Source organism: Engystomops pustulosus, chromosome 7, assembly GCF_040894005.1.
Source record: "Engystomops pustulosus chromosome 7, aEngPut4.maternal, whole genome shotgun sequence".
Classification (NCBI taxonomy): Eukaryota; Metazoa; Chordata; class Amphibia; order Anura; family Leptodactylidae; genus Engystomops; species Engystomops pustulosus.
Window position 1 is genome coordinate 183,922,778 of NC_092417.1, and position 12,482 is coordinate 183,935,259.

General features: G+C 45.1%; 1 protein-coding gene across 1 annotated transcript in view; it reads right to left on the reverse strand.

Annotated features, from left to right (window-relative positions):
• Nucleotides 1-2,526: 2,526 nt before the first annotated feature.
• The window catches only part of INSC (INSC spindle orientation adaptor protein), a 91,317-nt gene continuing 81,361 nt past the window's right edge, over nucleotides 2,527-12,482 (reverse strand). Inside the window, exons 7-8 of the mRNA XM_072116661.1 lie at nucleotides 8,570-8,695; nucleotides 2,527-2,619 (exon numbers count right to left, since the gene is read on the reverse strand). Coding sequence (XP_071972762.1) covers nucleotides 2,527-2,619; nucleotides 8,570-8,695 — 219 coding nt within the window. The remainder of the gene's footprint in view (nucleotides 2,620-8,569; nucleotides 8,696-12,482) is intronic.

A 12,482-nucleotide genomic window follows, 5' to 3' on the forward strand; every position in this document is an offset into this window, starting at 1 on the left:
CGCACATCCTCCATCAGACCCCCAAGATGCCGCACATCCTCCATCAGACCCCCGAGACGCCGCACATCCTCCATCAGACCCCCGAGACGCCGCACATCCTCCATCAGACCCCGAGACGCCACACATCCTCCATCAGACCCCGAGACGCCGCACATCCTCCATCAGACCCCGAGACGCCGCACATCCTCCATCAGACCCCGAGATGCCGCACATCCCCCATCAGACCCCGAGACGCCGCACATCCTCCATCAGACCCCGAGACACCGCACATCCCCCATCAGACCCTGAGACCATGCACATCCTCCATCAGACCCCCGAGACGCCACACATCCTCCATCAGACCCCGAGACACCGCACATCCTCCATCAGACCCCTGGGATGCCGCAAATCCTCCATCAGACCCCCGAGGTGAGACACCTCCTCCATCAGACCCCCGAGACACCACACCTCCTCCATCAGACCCCCGAGACACCACACCTCCTCCATCAGACCCCGGAGACACCACACCTCCTCCATCAGGCCCCCGAGACACCACACCTCCTCCATCAGACCCCCGAGACACCATACCTCCTCCATCAGACCCCCGAGACACCGCACATCCTCCATCAGAACCCCGAGACACTGCACATCCTCCATCAGACCCCCGAGAAACCCCACATCCTCCATCAGACCCCTGGGATGCCGCACATCCTCAATCAGACCCCCCGAGATGAGACACCTCCTCCATTAGACGCCCGAGACACCACACATCCTCCATCAGACCCACAAGACGCCGCACATCCTCCATCAGACCCCGGAGACACCGCACATCCCCCATCAGACCCTGAGACCATGCACATCCTCCATCAGACCCCCGAGACGCCACACATCCTCCATCAGACCCCGAGACACCGCACATCCTCCATCAGACCCCTGGGATGCCGCAAATCCTCCATCAGACCCCCGAGGTGAGACACCTCCTCCATCAGACCCCCGAGACACCACACCTCCTCCATCAGACCCCCGAGACACCACACCTCCTCCATCAGACCCCGGAGACACCACACCTCCTCCATCAGGCCCCCGAGACACCACACCTCCTCCATCAGACCCCCGAGACACCATACCTCCTCCATCAGACCCCCGAGACACCGCACATCCTCCATCAGAACCCCGAGACACTGCACATCCTCCATCAGACCCCCGAGAAACCCCACATCCTCCATCAGACCCCTGGGATGCCGCACATCCTCAATCAGACCCCCCGAGATGAGACACCTCCTCCATTAGACGCCCGAGACACCACACATCCTCCATCAGACCCACAAGACGCCGCACATCCTCCATCAGACCCCGGAGACACCGCACTTCCTCCATCAGCCCCCCGAGATGCTGCACATCCTCCATCAGACCCCCGAGACGCCGCACATCCTCCATCAGACCCCGAGACACCGCACATCCTCCATCAGACCCCGAGACGCCGCACATCCTCCATCCGAACCCCGAGACGCCACACATCCTCCATCAGATCCCGAGATGCCGCACATCCTCCATCAGACCTTCGAGATGCCGCACATCCTCCATCAGATCCCAGAGGCGCCGTACATCCTGCATCAGACCCCCGAGATGCCACACATCCTCCATCAGATCCCAGAGGCGCCGTACATCCTCCATCAGACCCCCGAGATGCCGCACATCCTCCATCAGACCCCCGAGATGCCGCACATCCTCCATCAGATCCCAGAGGCGCCGTACATCCTCCATCAGACCCCCGAGATGCCGCACATCCTCCATCAGACCCCCGAGATGCCGCACATCCTCCATCAGATCCCAGAAGCGCCGTACATCCTGCATTAGACCCCCGAGATGCCACACATCCTCCATCAGATCCCAGAGGCGCCGTACATCCTCCATCAGACCCCCGAGATGCCGCACATCCTCCATCAGATCCCAGAGGCGCCGTACATCCTCCATCAGACCCCCCAAGATGCCGCACATCCTCCATCAGACCCCGAGACAACCTACATCCTCCATCAGACCCCCGAGACGCCGCACATCCTCCATCAGACCCCCGAGATGTCGCACATCCTCCATCAGACCGAGAAGCCGCACATCCTCCATTAGACCCCCGAGATACTCAACATCCTACATCAGACCCCCGAGAAGCCGCACATCCTCCATCAGACCCCCGAGATACTCAACATCCTACATCAGACCCCCGAGAAGCCGCACATCCTCCATCAGACCCCCGAGATACTCAACATCCTACATCAGACCCCAGAGATGCCGCACATCCTCCATCAGACCCCTGAGATGCCGCACATCCTCCATCAGACCCCCAAGACACCGCACATCCTTCATCAGACCCCCGAGATGCCGCACATCCTCCATCAGACCCCTGAGATGCCGCACATCCTCCATCAGACCCCTGAGATGCCGCACATCCTTCATCAGACCCCAATATACCAGATATTCTGTATTGATTGCTAAATTTAAGTTCGGTTTATGATTTCCACCATCATTTCTCTCGCTCTTCCTCCATCTGTGTCATATTTCGTGGTCGCGGGGGTCTCCACAATCAGAAATTAATGCTTTTTTGCGATGAGTTTTGTCGGACTCATGAGCGACCCCATTACAGGACTGAATATGAAGCGCGGGGGTCCTGATTCTGACATTTAGATGTGTGGGACTCTTACCGCCAGGTAATGGATTCTTATATAGCGCGATGGCGGGGGAAGAGGTGACAAACCTTATATGCAAGTTGTAGGATTTCATCTACACAGGAGGAAGTGACTGACACATTGTGACGGATAACACAGCGCTACAGTATCTGATAGCTGATACCAGGGCAATAGTCTACTGCCCTCCATAATTACCCCCATCCAGTACAGCCAGTGATGGGGCAGGCGTAATAGCTATGCACTCGTCAGCATTAACCCTTCCACTGCCCACCAACACCATTCATGCTAATTACTCCATCGCCTTGGCACCAATTATTCCAGAAAGACCCCCTTCACGACCCTGGGGCATCTGCCATACAGCCATGGATACAGGTATTTACCCTCCTATTGTCCTAGACCGCCATGGATACAGGTATTTACCCTCTTATTGTCCTAGACCACCATGGATACAGGTATTTACCCTCTTATTGTCCTAGACCACCATGGATACAGATATTTACCCTCTTATTGTCCTAGACCACCATGGATACAGGTATTCACCCTCTTATTGTCCTAGACCACCATGGATACAGATATTTACCCTCTTATTGTCCTAGACAACCATGGATACAGACATTTACCCTCTTATTGTCCTAGACCACCATGGATACAGACATTTACCCTCTTATTGTCCTAGACCCCCATGGATACAGGTACTTACCCTCTTATTGTCCTAGACCCCCATGGATACAGGTATTTACCCTCTTATTGTCCTAGACCCCCATGGATACAGGTACTTACCCTCTTATTGTCCTAGACCTCCATGGATACAGGTATTTACCCTCTTATTGTCCTAGACCACCATGGATACAGACATTTACCCTCTTATTGTCCTAGACCCCCATGGATACAGGTACTTACCCTCTTATTGTCCTAGACCACCATGGATACAGGTATTTACCCTCTTATTGTCCTAGACCTCCATGGATACAGGTATTTACCCTCTTATTGTCCTAGACCACCATGGATACAGGTATTCACCCTCTTATTGTCCTAGACCACCATGGATACAGATATGTACCCTATTATTGTCCCAGACCCCCATGGATACAGGTACTTACCCTCTTATTGTCCTAGACCTCCATGGATACAGGTATTTACCCTCTTATTGTCCTAGACCACCATGGATACAGACATTTACCCTCTTATTGTCCTAGACCCCCATGGATACAGGTACTTACCCTCTTATTGTCCTAGACCTCCATGGATACAGGTATTTACCCTCTTATTGTCCTAGACCTCCATGGATACAGGTATTTACCCTCTTATTGTCCTAGACCACCATGGATACAGGTACCTACCCTCTTATTGTCCTAGACCACCATGGATACAGGTATTTACCCTCTTATTGTCCTAGACCACCATGGATACAGGTATTTACCCTCTTATTGTCCTAGACCACCATGGATACAGGTATTTACCCTCTTATTGTCCTAGACCACCATGGATACAGGTATTTACCCTCTTATTGTCCTAGACCTCCATGGATACAGGTATTTACCCTCTTATTGTCCTAGACCACCATGGATACAGGTATTCACCCTCTTATTGTCCTAGACCACCATGGATACAGATATTTACCCTCTTATTGTCCTAGACCACCATGGATACAGGTATTTACCCTCTTATTGTCCTAGACCACCATGGATACAGGTATTCACCCTCTTATTGTCCTAGACCACCATGGATACAGGTATTTACCCTCTTATTGTCCTAGACCACCATGGATACAGATATTTACCCTCTTATTGTCCCAGACCACCATGGATACAGGTATTTACCCTCTTATTGTCCCAGACCACCATGGATACAGGTATTTACCCTCTTATTGTCCTAGACCACCATGGATACAGGTATTCACCCTCTTATTGTCCTAGACCACCATGGATACAGATATTTACCCTCTTATTGTCCTAGACCCCCATGGATACAGACATTTACCCTCTTATTGTCCTAGACCTCCATGGATACAGATATTTACCCTCTTATTGTCCTAGACCACCATGGATACAGGTATTTACCCTCTTATTGTCCTAGACCACCATGGATACAGACATTTACCCTCTTATTGTCCTAGACCCCCATGGATACAGGTACTTACCCTCTTATTGTCCTAGACCTCCATGGATACAGGTATTTACCCTCTTATTGTCCTAGACCTCCATGGATAGAGGTATTTACCCTCTTATTGTCCTAGACCACCATGGATACAGGTATTTACCCTCTTATTGTCCTAGACCACCATGGATACAGGTATTCACCCTCTTATTGTCCTAGACCACCATGAATACAGGTATTCACCCTCTTATTGTCCTAGACCACCATGGATACAGGTATTTACCCTCTTATTGTCCTAGACCACCATGGATACAGGTATTTACCCTCTTATTGTCCTAGACCACCATGCATACAGGTATTTACCCTCTTATTGTCCTAGACCCCCATGGATACAGACATTTACCCTCTTATTGTCCTAGACCTCCATGGACACAGATATTTACCCTCTTATTGTCCTAGACCACCATGGATACAGATATTTACCCTCTTATTGTCCTAGACCACCATGGATACAGGTATTTACCCTCTTATTGTCCTAGACCACCATGGATACAGGTATTCACCCTCTTATTGTCCTAGACCACCATGGATACAGGTATTTACCCTCTTATTGTCCTAGACCGCCATGGATACAGATATTTACCCTCTTATTGTCCTAGACCGCCATGGATACAGATATTTATCCTCTTATTGTCCTAGACCACCATGGATACAGGTATTTACCCTCTTATTGTCCTAGACCACCATGGATACAGGTATTCACCCTCTTATTGTCCTAGACCACCATGGATACAGATATTTACCCTCTTATTGTCCTAGACCCCCATGGATACAGGTATTTACCCTCTTATTGTCCTAGACCCCCATGGATACAGGTATTTACCCTCTTATTGTCCTAGACCTTCATGGATACAGGTATTTACCCTCTTATTGTCCTAGACCACCATGGATACAGGCATTTACCCTCTTATTGTCCTAGACCCCCATGGATACAGGTACTTACCCTCTTATTGTCCTAGACCCCCATGGATACAGATATTTACCCTCTTATTGTCCTAGACCACCATGGATACAGGTATTTACCCTCTTATTGTCCTAGACCACCATGGATACAGGTATTTACCCTCTTATTGTCCTAGACCACCATGGATACAGGTATTTACCCTCTTATTGTCCTAGACCTCCATGGATACAGGTATTTACCCTCTTATTGTCCTAGACCACCATGGATACAGGTATTTACCCTCTTATTGTCCTAGACCTCCATGGATACAGGTATTTACCCTCTTATTGTCCTAGACCACCATGGATACAGGTATTTACCCTCTTATTGTCCTAGACCACCATGGATACAGGTATTCACCCTCTTATTGTCCTAGACCACCATGGATACAGGTACCTACCCTCTTATTGTCCTAGACCACCATGGATACAGGTATTCACCCTCTTATTGTCCTAGACCACCATGGATACAGATATTTACCCTCTTATTGTCCTAGACCACCATGGATACAGATATTTACCCTCTTATTGTCCTAGACCTCCATGGATACAGGTATTTACCCTCTTATTGTCCAAGACCACCATGGATACAGAGATTTACCCTCTTATTGTCCTAGACCACCATGGATACAGGTATTTACCCTCTTATTGTCCCAGACCCCCATGGATACAGGTATTTGCCCTCTTATTGTCCTAGACCGCCATGGATACAGATATTTACCCTCTTATTGTCCTAGACCCCCATGGATACAGGTATTTGCCCTCTTATTGTCCTAGACCGCCATGGATACAGATATTTACCCTCTTATTGTCCTAGACCCCCATGGATACAGGTATTTACCCTCTTATTGTCCTAGACCCCCATGGATACAGGTATTCACCCTCTTATTGTCCTAGACCGACATGGATACAGATATTTACCCTCTTATTGTCCTAGACCCCCATGGATACAGGTATTTACCCTCTTATTGTCCTAGACCTCCATGGATACAGGTATTTACCCTCTTATTGTCCTAGACCTCCATGGATACAGGTATTTGCCCTCTTATTGTCCTAGACCGCCATGGATACAGATATTTACCCTCTTATTGTCCTAGACCACCATGGATACAGACATTTACCCTCTTATTGTCCTAGACCCCCATGGATACAGGTATTCACCCTCTTATTGTCCTAGACCGACATGGATACAGATATTTACCCTCTTATTGTCCTAGACCCCCATGGATACAGGTATTTACCCTCTTATTGTCCTAGACCTCCATGGATACAGGTATTTACCCTCTTATTGTCCTAGACCTCCATGGATACAGGTATTTACCCTCTTATTGTCCTAGACCACCATGGATACAGGTATTTACCCTCCTATTGTCCTAGACCACCATGGATACAGATATTTACCCTCTTATTGTCCTAGACCCCCATGGATACAGACATTTACCCTCTTATTGTCCTAGACCTCCATGGATACAGGTATTTACCCTCTTATTGTCCTAGACCCCCATGGATACAGGTATTTACCCTCTTATTGTCCTAGACCCCCATGGATACAGGTATTTACCCTCTTATTGTCCTAGACCCCCATGGATACAGATATTTACCCTCTTATTGTCCTAGACCCCCATGGATACAGATATGTACCCTCTTATTGTCCTAGACCACCATGTATACAGGTATTTACCCTCTTATTGTCCTAGACCCCCATGGATACAGGTATTTACCCTCTTGTCCTAGACCTCCATGGATACAGGTATTTACCCTCTTATTGTCCTAGACCACCATAGATACAGGTATTTACCCTCTTATTGTCCTAGACCTCCATGGATACAGGTATTTACCCTCTTATTGTCCTAGACCACCATGGATACAGGTATTCACCCTCTTATTGTCCTAGACCACCATGGATACAGGTATTCACCCTCTTATTGTCCTAGACCACCATGGATACAGATATTTACCCTCTTATTGCCCTAGACCACCATGGATACAGGTACCTACCCTCTTATTGTCCTAGACCACCATGGATACAGATATTTACCCTCTTATTGTCCCAGACCACCATGCATACAGGTATTCACCCTCTTATTGTCCTAGACCTCCATGGATACAGGTATTTACCCTCTTATTGTCCTAGACCTCCATGGATACAGGTATTTACCCTCTTATTGTCCAAGACCACCATGGATACAGATATTTACCCTCTTATTGTCCTAGACCTCCATGGATACAGGTATTTACCCTCTTATTGTCCTAGACCTCCATGGATACAGATATTTACCCTCTTATTGTCCTAGACCACCATAGATACAGCTATTTACCCTCTTATTGTCCCAGACCCCCATGGATACAGGTATTTACCCTCTTATTGTCCTAGACCACCATGGATACAGATATTTGCCCTCTTATTGTCCTAGACCGCCATGGATACAGATATTTACCCTCTTATTGTCCTAGACCCCCATGGATACAGGTATTCACCCTCTTATTGTCCTAGACCGACATGGATACAGATATTTACCCTCTTATTGTCCTAGACCCCCATGGATACAGGTATTTACCCTCTTATTGTCCTAGACCGACATGGATACAGGTATTTGCCCTCTTATTGTCCTAGACCACCATGGATACAGATATTTACCCTCTTATTGTCCTAGACCCCCATGGATACAGACATTTACCCTCTTATTGTCCCAGACCCCCATGGATACAGACATTTACCCTCTTATTGTCCTAGACCACCATGGATACATGATGACATAGGGGGCTGGGTTAGCCCTGAGGGTCTCTGCGGGCGTGGTGTAGATCCCTACCTTTTCCAGCTGGTGGATCCCCTCCTCCACTGAACACACGGACGCCAGCGTCCTCAGGGCAGACGGGTACAAACACTTGAAGCGATCTTGTCGGCAGATCTTAAAGAGAGCGACAACCGACCCCTCCTGGACAAAACACAAAGACAGCGAAATCCTCAGCGCCTGCCCCCGTGTAACCCCCCGTGTGATACACATATAGGAGCGGTATTATTACCCCCCGACCCCACGCTGCTCGCAGACCACCCCTGACGCTGCAGACGCCATTCATCATGTGCACAATGTGGGCGCAATACAAACTACTTACACCCCTGACATTTATAAATATCATATTCATTAAAAAGGATAAAAAAGTCAAAAAGGGAAAAAACATTAATTGAATTCATAACAGAACAGAAATCTCTTCCTCATTAACCAGAACTTATAGAGGCGCTAATTACACATCATAAGAGACAGGAGGGAGACGTAGCCTGCGCCTGACCCAGAGAGGGAGGGAGCCCTGCTATTATCTATAGGGGGCAGTATTATAGTAGTTATATTCCTGTACATAGAGGGCAGTATTATAGTAGTTATATTCTTGTACATAGGGGGCAGTATTATAGTAGTTATATTCCTGTACATAGGGGGCAGTATTATAGTAGTTATATTCTTGTACATAGGGGGCAGTATTATAGTAGTTATATCCCTGTACATAGGGGGCAGTATTATAGTAGTTATATCCCTGTACATAGGGGGCAGTATTATAGTAGTTATATTCCGGTACATAGGGGGCAGTATTATAGTAGTTATATTCCTGTACATAGGGGGCAGTATTATAGTAGTTATATTCCTGTACATAGGGGGCAGTATTATAGTAGTTATATTCCTGTACATAGGGGGCAGTATTATAGTAGTTATATTCTTGTACATAGGGGGCAGTAAAATAGTAGTTATATTCCTGTACATAGGGGGCAGTATTATAGTAGTTATATCCCTGTACATAGGGGCAGTATTATAGTAGTTATATTCCTGTACATAGGGGGCAGTATTATAGTAGTTATATTCCTGTACATAGGGGGCAGTATTATAGTAGTTATATTCTTGTACATAGGAGGCAGTATTATAGTAGTTATATTCCTGTACATAGGGGGTAGTATTATAGTAGTTGTATTCCTGTACATAGGGGGCAGTATTATAGTAGTTATATTCCTGTACATAGGGGGCAGTATTATAGTAGTTATATTCCTGTACATAGGGGGAGGTATTATAGTAGTTATATTCCTGTACATAGGGGGCAGTATTATAGTAGTTATATCCCTGTACATAGGGAGCAGTATTATAGTAGTTATATTCCTGTACATAGGGGGCAGTATTATAGTAGTTATATTCTTGTACATAGGGGGCAGTATTATAGTAGTTATATTCCTGTACATAGGGGGCAGTATTATAGTAGTTATATCCCTGTACATAGGGGGCAGTATTATAGTAGTTATATCCCTGTACATAGGGGGCAGTATTATAGTAGTTATATTCCTGTACATAGGGGGCAGTATTATAGTAGTTATATTCCTGTACATAGGGGGCAGTATTATAGTAGTTATATTCCTGTACATAGGGGCAGTATTATAGTAGTTATATTCTTGTACATAGGGGGCAGTATTATAGTAGTTATATTCTTGTACATAGGGGGCAGTATTATAGTAGTTATATTCCTGTACATAGGGGGTAGTATTATAGTAGTTATATTCCTGTACATAGGGAGCAGTATTATAGTAGTTATATCCCTGTACATAAGGGGCAGTATTATAGTAGTTATATTCTTGTACATAGGGGGCAGTATTATAGTAGTTATATTCCTGTACATAGGAGGCAGTATTATAGTAGTTATATTCCTGTACATAGGGGGCAGTATTATAGTAGTTGTATTCCTGTACACAGGGGGCACTATTATAGTAGTTATATTCCTGTACACAGGGGGCAGTATTATAGTAGTTATATTCTTGTACACAGGGGGCAGTATTATAGTAGTTATATTCCTGTACATAGGGGGCAGTATTATAGTAGTTATATTCCTGTACATAGGGGGCAGTATTATAGTAGTTATATTCCTGTACATAGGGGGCAGTATTATAGTAGTTATATTCCTGTACATAGGGGGCAGTATTATAGTAGTTATATTCCTGTACATAGGGGGCAGTATTATAGTAGTTATATCCCTGTACATAGGGGACGGTATTATAGTAGTTATATTCCTGTACATAGGGGGCAGTATTATAGTAGTTATATTCCTGTACATAGGAGGCAGTATTATAGTAGTTATATTCTTGTACATAGGGGGCAGTATTATAGTAGTTATATTCTTGTACATAGGGGGCAGTATTATAGTAGTTATATTCCTGTACATAGGGGGCAGTATTATAGTAGTTATATTCCTGTACATAGGGGGCAGTATTATAGTAGTTATATTCCTGTACATAGGGGGCAGTATTATAGTAGTTATATTCCTGTACATAGGGGCAGTATTATAGTAGTTATATTCCTGTACATAGGGGGCAGTATTATAGTAGTTATATTCCTGTACATAGGAGCAGTATTATAGTAGTTATAGTCCTGTACATAGGGGCAGTATTATAGTAGTTATATCCCTGTACATAGGGGGCAGTATTATAGTAGTTATATCCCTGTACATAGGGGACAGTATTATAGTAGTTATATTCCTGTACATAGGGGGCAGTATTATAGTAGTTATATTCCTGTACATAGGGAGCAGTATTATAGTAGTTATATTCCTGTACATAGGGGGCAGTATTATAGTAGTTATATTCCTGTACATAGGGGGCAGTATTATAGTAGTTATATCCCTGTACATAGGGGGCAGTATTATAGTAGTTATATTCCTGTACATAGGGGGCAGTATTATAGTAGTTATATTCTTGTACATAGGGGCAGTATTATAGTAGTTATATTCCTGTACATAGGGGGCAGTATTATAGTAGTTATATTCCTGTACATAGGGGGCAGTATTATAGTAGTTATATTCCTGTACATAGGGGGCAGTATTATAGTAGTTATATTCCTGTACATAGGGGGCAGTATTATAGTAGTTATATTCCTGTAGATAGGGGGCAGTATTATAGTAGTTATATTCTTGTACATAGGGGACAGTATTATAGTAGTTATATTCTTGTACATAGGGGCAGTATTATAGTAGTTATATTCCTGTACATAGGGGGCAGTATTATAGTAGTTATATTCCTGTACATAGGGGGCAGTATTATAGTAGTTATATTCCTGTACATAGGGGGCAGTATTATAGTAGTTATATTCTTGTACATAGGGGGCAGTATTATAGTAGTTATATTCTTGTACATAGGGGGCAGTATTATAGTAGTTATATTCCTGTACATAGGGGGCAGTATTATAGTAGTTATATTCTTGTACATAGGAGGCAGTATTATAGTAGTTATATCCCTGTACATAGGGGGCAGTATTATAGTAGTTATATTCCTGTACATAGGGGGCAGTATTATAGTAGTTATATTCCTGTACATAGGGGGCAGTATTATAGTAGTTATATTCCTGTACATAGAGGGCAGTATTATAGTAGTTATATTCCTGTACATAGGAGGCAGTATTATAGTAGTTATATTCCTGTACATAGGGGGCAGTATTATAGTAGTTATATTCTTGTACATAGGAGGCAGTATTATAGTAGTTATATTCTTGTACATAGGGGGCAGTATTATAGTAGTTATATTCCTGTACATAGCGGGGCGGTATTATAGTAGTTATATCCCTGTACACAGGGGCAGTATTATAGTAGTTATATTCCTGTACATAGGGGGCAGTATTATAGTAGTTATATTCTTGTACATAGGAGGCAGTATTATAGTAGTTATATTCTTGTACATAGGGATCAGTATTATAGTAGTTATAT